Source organism: Triplophysa dalaica, chromosome 23 (assembly GCF_015846415.1).
Source record: "Triplophysa dalaica isolate WHDGS20190420 chromosome 23, ASM1584641v1, whole genome shotgun sequence".
NCBI lineage: Eukaryota > Metazoa > Chordata > Actinopteri > Cypriniformes > Nemacheilidae > Triplophysa > Triplophysa dalaica.
Genome location: NC_079564.1, coordinates 19,443,433 through 19,452,752, shown reverse-complemented (window position 1 = coordinate 19,452,752; position 9,320 = coordinate 19,443,433). Strand labels below are relative to the sequence as shown.

General features: G+C 40.9%; 1 protein-coding gene across 16 annotated transcripts in view; it reads left to right on the top strand.

The window, feature by feature from the left end:
• ptprma (protein tyrosine phosphatase receptor type Ma) overlaps positions 1–9,320 on the top strand; it is a 176,272-nt gene that overhangs the window by 161,344 nt on the left and 5,608 nt on the right. For all 16 annotated transcript variants that reach the window (XM_056738552.1, XM_056738554.1, XM_056738558.1 and 13 more), the window contains 2 exons: positions 8,398–8,552; positions 8,632–8,767. In XM_056738552.1, coding sequence (XP_056594530.1) covers positions 8,398–8,552; positions 8,632–8,767 — 291 coding nt within the window. The remainder of the gene's footprint in view (positions 1–8,397; positions 8,553–8,631; positions 8,768–9,320) is intronic.

The following is a 9,320-nucleotide window of genomic DNA, read 5'->3' as shown; positions in this document are numbered from 1 at the left end:
CAGACACACAACACACACTTCATCATCACACACATGACACTTACAGACACACAACACACACATCATCATCACCACACACATGACACTTACAAACACATCATCATCACACACATGACACTTACAGACACACAACACACACTTCATCATCACACACATGACACTTACAGACACACAACACACACATCATCATCACACACATGACTCTTACAGACACACAACACACATCACACAACACACCAACACACACATCATCATCACCACACACATGACACTTACAGACACATCATCACCACACACATGACACTTACAGACACATCATCATCACACACATGACACTTACAGACACATCATCATCACACACATGACACTTACAGACACATCATCATCACACACATGACACTTACAGACACATCATCATCACACACATGACACTTACAGACACATCATCATCACACACATGACACTTACAGACACATCATCATCACACACATGACACTTACAGACACATCATCATCACACACATGACACTTACAGACACATCATCATCACACACATGACACTTACAGACACACACACACACATCATCATCACACACATGACACTTACAGACACATCATCACCACACACATGACACTTACAGACACATCATCATCACACACATGACACTTACAGACACATCATCATCACACACATGACACTTACAGACACATCATCATCACACACATGCCCCCTAGAGACACACAACACACACATCATCACCACACACATGACACTTACAGACACATCATCATCACACACATGCCCCCTAGAGACACACAACACACACATCATCATCACACACATGACTCTTACAGACACACAACACACATCACACAACACACCAACACACACATCATCATCACCACACACATGACACTTACAGACACATCATCATCACACACATGACACTTACAGACACATCATCACCACACACATGACACTTACAGACACATCATCATCACACACATGACTCTTACAGACACATCATTCTTCACACACATGACACTTACAGACACATCATCATCACACACATGACACTTACAGACACATCATCATCACACACATGACACTTACAGACACATCATCATCACACACATGACTCTTACAGACACATCATCATCACACACATGACACTTACAGACACATCATTCTTCACACACATGACACTTACAGACACATCATCATCACACACATGACTCTTACAGACACATCATCATCACACACATGACACTTACAGACACATCATTCTTCACACACATGACACTTACAGACACATCATTCTTCACACACATGACACTTACAGACACATCATTCTTCACACACATGACACTTACAGACACATCATTCTTCACACACATGACACTTACAGACACATCATTCTTCACACACATGACACTTACAGACACATCATTCTTCACACACATGACACTTACAGACACATCATTCTTCACACACATGACACTTACAGACACATCATTCTTCACACACATGACACTTACAGACACATCATCATCACACACATGACACTTACAGACACACAATACACACATCATCATCACACACATGACACTTACAGACACACAACACACACATCATCATCACCACACACATGACACTTACAGACACATCATCACCACACACATGACACTTACAGACACACAACACACACTTCATCATCACACACATGACACTTACAGACACACAACGCACACATCATCATCACCACACACATGACACTTACAGACACACAACACACACTTCATCATCACACACATGACACTTACAGACACATCATCACCACACACATGACACTTACAGACACATCATCATCACACACATGACTCTTACAGACACATCATTCTTCACACACATGACACTTACAGACACATCATCATCACACACATGACACTTACAGACACATCATCATCACACACATGACACTTACAGACACATCATCATCACACACATGACTCTTACAGACACATCATCATCACACACATGACACTTACAGACACATCATTCTTCACACACATGACACTTACAGACACATCATCATCACACACATGACTCTTACAGACACATCATCATCACACACATGACACTTACAGACACATCATTCTTCACACACATGACACTTACAGACACATCATCATCACACACATGACACTTACAGACACACAATACACACATCATCATCACACACATGACACTTACAGACACACAACACACACATCATCATCACCACACACATGACACTTACAGACACATCATCACCACACACATGACACTTACAGACACACAACACACACTTCATCATCACACACATGACACTTACAGACACACAACGCACACATCATCATCACCACACACATGACACTTACAGACACACAACACACACATCATCATCACACACATGACTCTTACAGACACACAACACACATCACACAACACACCAACACACACATCATCATCACACACATGACACTTACAGACACATCATCATCACACACATGCCCCCTAGAGACACACAACACACACATCATCACCACACACATGACACTTACAGACACATCATCACCACACACATGACACTTACAGACACATCATCATCACACACATGACACTTACAGACACATCATCATCACACACATGACACTTACAGACACATCATCATCACACACATGACACTTACAGACACACACACACACACACATCATCATCACACACATGACACTTACAGACACATCATCATCACACACATGACACTTACAGACACACACACACACACACATCATCATCACACACATGACACTTACAGACACATCATCATCACACACATGCCCCCTAGAGACACACAACACACACATCATCACCACACACATGACACTTACAGACACATCATCACCACACACATAACACTTACAGACACATCATCATCACACACATGACACTTACAGACACATCATCACCACACACATAACACTTACAGACACATCATCACCACACACATGACACTTACAGACACACAACACACACATCATCACCACACACATGACACTTACAGACACATCATCACCACACACATAACACTTACAGACACATCATCATCACACACATGACACTTACAGACACATCATCACCACACACATGACACTTACAGACACATCATCACCACACACATGACACTTACAGACACACAACACACACTTCATCATCACACACATGACACTTACAGACACATCATCACCACACACATGCCCCCTAGAGACACACAACACACACATCATCATCACACACATGACTCTTACAGACACACAACACACATCACACAACACACACAACACACACATCATCACCACACACATGACACTTACAGACACATCATCATCACACACATGACACTTACAGACACATCATCATCACACACATGCCCCCTAGAGACACACAACACACACATCATCTTCACACACATGACACTTACAGACACATCATCATCACACACATGACACTTACAGACACACAACACACACATCATCATCACACACATGACACTTACAGACACACAACACACACATCATCATCACCACACACATGACACTTACAGACACATCATCACCACACACATGACACTTACAGACACACAACACACACTTCATCATCACACACATGACACTTACAGACACATCATCATCACACACATGACACTTACAGACACACAACACACACTTCATCATCACACACATGACACTTACAGACACATCATCATCACACACATGACACTTACAGACACATCATCATCACACACATGACACTTACAGACACACAACACACACTTCATCATCACACACATGACACTTACAGACACATCATCATCACACACATGACACTTACAGACACATCATCATCACACACATGACACTTACAGACACATCATCATCACACACATGACACTTACAGACACATCATCATCACACACATGACACTTACAGACACACAACACACACTTCATCATCACACACATGACACTTACAGACACATCATCATCACACACATGACACTTACAGACACACAACACACACATCATCATCACACACATGACACTTACAGACACATCATCATCACACACATGACACTTACAGACACACAACACACACATCATCATCACACACATGACACTTACAGACACATCATCATCACACACATGACACTTACAGACACACAACACACACATCATCATCACCACACACATGACACTTACAGACACACAACACACACATCATCATCACACACATGACACTTACAGACACATCATCATCACACACATGACACTTACAGACACACAACACACACATCATCATCACACACATGACACTTACAGACACATCATCATCACACACATGACACTTACAGACACATCATCATCACACACATGACACTTACAGACACATCATCATCACACACATGACACTTACAGACACACAACACACACTTCATCATCACACACATGACACTTACAGACACATCATTCTTCACACACATGACACTTACAGACACATCATCATCACACACATGACACTTACAGACACATCATCATCACACACATGACACTTACAGACACACAACACACACATCATCATCACACACATGACACTTACAGACACATCATCATCACACACATGACACTTACAGACACATCATCATCACACACATGACACTTACAGACACATCATCATCACACACATGCCCCCTAGAGACACACAACACACACATCATCATCACACACATGACTCTTACAGACACACAACACACATCACACAACACACACAACACACACATCATCACCACACACATGACACTTACAGACACATCATCATCACACACATGACACTTACAGACACATCATCATCACACACATGCCCCCTAGAGACACACAACACACACATCATCATCACACACATGACACTTACAGACACATCATTCTTCACACACATGACACTTACAGACACATCATCATCACACACATGACACTTACAGACACACAACACACACATCATCATCACACACATGACACTTACAGACACACAACACACACATCATCATCACCACACACATGACACTTACAGACACATCATCACCACACACATGACACTTACAGACACACAACACACACTTCATCATCACACACATGACACTTACAGACACACAACACACACATCATCATCACCACACACATGACACTTACAGACACATCATCACCACACACATGACACTTACAGACACATCATCATCACACACATGACACTTACAGACACATCATTCTTCACACACATGACACTTACAGACACACAACACACACATCATCATCACACACATGACACTTACAGACACATCATCATCACACACATGACACTTACAGACACATCATCATCACACACATGACACTTACAGACACATCATCATCACACACATGACACTTACAGACACACAACACACACTTCATCATCACACACATGACACTTACAGACACACAACACACACATCATCATCACCACACACATGACACTTACAGACACATCATCACCACACACATGACACTTACAGACACACAACACACACTTCATCATCACACACATGACACTTACAGACACACAACACACACATCATCATCACCACACACATGACACTTACAGACACATCATCATCACACACATGACACTTACAGACACATCATCATCACACACATGACACTTACAGACACATCATCATCACACACATGACACTTACAGACACATCATCATCACACACATGACACTTACAGACACACAACACACACTTCATCATCACACACATGACACTTACAGACACACAACACACACATCATCATCACCACACACATGACACTTACAGACACATCATCACCACACACATGACACTTACAGACACACAACACACACTTCATCATCACACACATGACACTTACAGACACACAACACACACATCATCATCACACACATGACACTTACAGACACATCATCATCACACACATGACACTTACAGACACATCATCATCACACACATGACACTTACAGACACACAACACACACATCATCATCACACACATGACACTTACAGACACATCATCATCACACACATGACACTTACAGACACATCATCATCACACACATGACACTTACAGACACACAACACACACTTCATCATCACACACATGACACTTACAGACACACAACACACACATCATCATCACACACATGACACTTACAGACACATCATCATCACACACATGACACTTACAGACACACAACACACACATCATCATCACACACATGACACTTACAGACACATCATCATCACACACATGACACTTACAGACACATCATCATCACACACATGACACTTACAGACACACAACACACACATCATCATCACACACATGACACTTACAGACACATCATTCTTCACACACATGACACTTACAGACACACAACACACACATGACACTTACAGACACATCATCATCACACACATGACACTTACAGACACATCATCATCACACACATGACTCTTACAGACACACAACACACACTTCATCATCACACACATGACACTTACAGACACATCATCATCACACACATGACACTTACAGACACATCATCATCACACACATGACACTTACAGACACACAACACACACTTCATCATCACACACATGACACTTACAGACACACAACACACACATCATCATCACACACATGACACTTACAGACACATCATCATCACACACATGACACTTACAGACACACAACACACACTTCATCATCACACACATGACACTTACAGACACACAACACACACATCATCATCACCACACACATGACACTTACAGACACATCATCATCACACACATGACACTTACAGACACACAACACACACTTCATCATCACACACATGACACTTACAGACACACAACACACACATCATCATCACCACACACATGACACTTACAGACACATCATCATCACACACATGACACTTACAGACACACAACACACACTTCATCATCACACACATGACACTTACAGACACATCATCATCACACACATGACACTTACAGACACACAACACACACATAATCATCACACACATGACACTTACAGACACATCATTCTTAACACACATGACACTTACAGACACACAACACACACTTCATCATCACACACATGACACTTACAGACACACAACACACACATCATCATCACCACACACATGACACTTACAGACACATCATCATCACCACACACATGACACTTACAGACACATCATCATCACACACATGACACTTACAGACACATCATCATCACACACATGACACTTACAGACACACAACACACACATCATCATCACACACATGACACTTACAGACACATCATCACCACACACATGACACTTACAGACACATCATCATCACACACATGACACTTACAGACACATCATCATCACACACATGACACTTACAGACACATCATCATCACACACATGACACTTACAGACACATCATCATCACACACATGACTCTTACAGACACACAACACACACACACACATGAGTTCCTTAATCCTACAGGACATAATACTGTTGTATATCTTAGCATTTATTATAATAAACCGTAAAAATGTAGTATAGTATAGTATAGTGTTGTGTAGTGTATAACCTGTAGTATGAACTATGTAGTGTGTACTATAGTGAACTGTACTGTAGAATGTATGAATTTTCCTACAGGTTAGTATAATACATTTGAAAATATATAGTGTTTACTAAAGTCAATACACACTACATTACACAATACTATTGTGTACTATCATTTTTCTAGTTTACTATAGTAAATTGTATAGTATACTTGGTATATCTAAAAGCGCTCACAGGTGCTTTTTAGACACTTTAAACACATTGAATTTTATTTGTATAGCACATTTAAAAACAACCATGGTTGACCAAAGTGCTTCACAATGTCCAAAGGCAATCATACACAAGCAACACAAATAAAATGAGTAATAGTAATAATAATAATATAAAAACATATATATATATATATATATATATATACATTATACACACATATACATACATACACACAAACATATATACATACATACTACACAATATCAACTCTTTTTCTCTGCGGTTTGTCCTCGTGTGTCAGTCTGGTGTGTAGATTTCTGATGAATAAAGACTTCATTCTGCTGTCTGTACAGATACTGATGAGGATTAGAATCTGTTCTGAGATCAGATGGTATTTAGTGGATTGTGTTGTCAGTGTTTGTTTGTTTGTGTGTTATGACAGCGAGGAGCTCATGAGATCAGAGAGATCAGACAGTTTCATTTCACCGGCTGGCCCGATCATGGTGTGCCGTATCATGCTACAGGACTTCTGGGATTCGTGCGAAGAGTCAAATCCAAGAATCCAGCCAACGCCGGCCCCATGGTGGTCCACTGCAGGTGACGATGACATCACACAGAGTCCAGCACACCTCCTGCACGTGTGTGTGTGTGTTTTATCTCTCTCTCTCTCTCTCAGCGCTGGAGCGGGGCGTACCGGCTGCTTCATCGTCATTGATATCATGCTGGACATGGCGGAGCGTGAAGGTGTGGTGGACATCTACAACTGTGTGAGAGAACTGAGATCACGTCGAGTAAACATGGTTCAGACTGAGGTAACCTATCACGAGAAATCACCACACAAGACATCGGTTCTATAGATCTTTATCACAGATTTAGTCGTATGAGGAATTATTTATATTAGTTGTGATCGTTTTTATTTACGTATTGTGACACATGTCCGGTGAAATGTAATTTCAAATAAGAAAGATAGTGGGTGTGGCTCTCATCTTTCTCTGGGATTTGATTGGATGTATAAAACAGCCGTTGTATTTTGAAATGGAAGTGGCAACAGACTGACAGTTGAGGGGGAGGAGTTAACAGATGCTCCGCCCAAGCCGTCTGACATATGTCATTTAAGATGGATAGTCACTAAAGGACACAAGTGCATTTTCACATTTGAACTGAAGACACATTCATTTTAAAAAGAGAATGACCCACATTGATCAACTATTAACAATAAATGATGTAATATTTCATGAAAACATAAGAATTGTCATTTTGTATTTCACTGGGACTTTGAGTAAGTTTATTCACCGAGGTGGTGATATTTATTGAACAGATGTTAGATGGTAGTTGTTTATTATTGGATTTATTTTTTTAAATGTT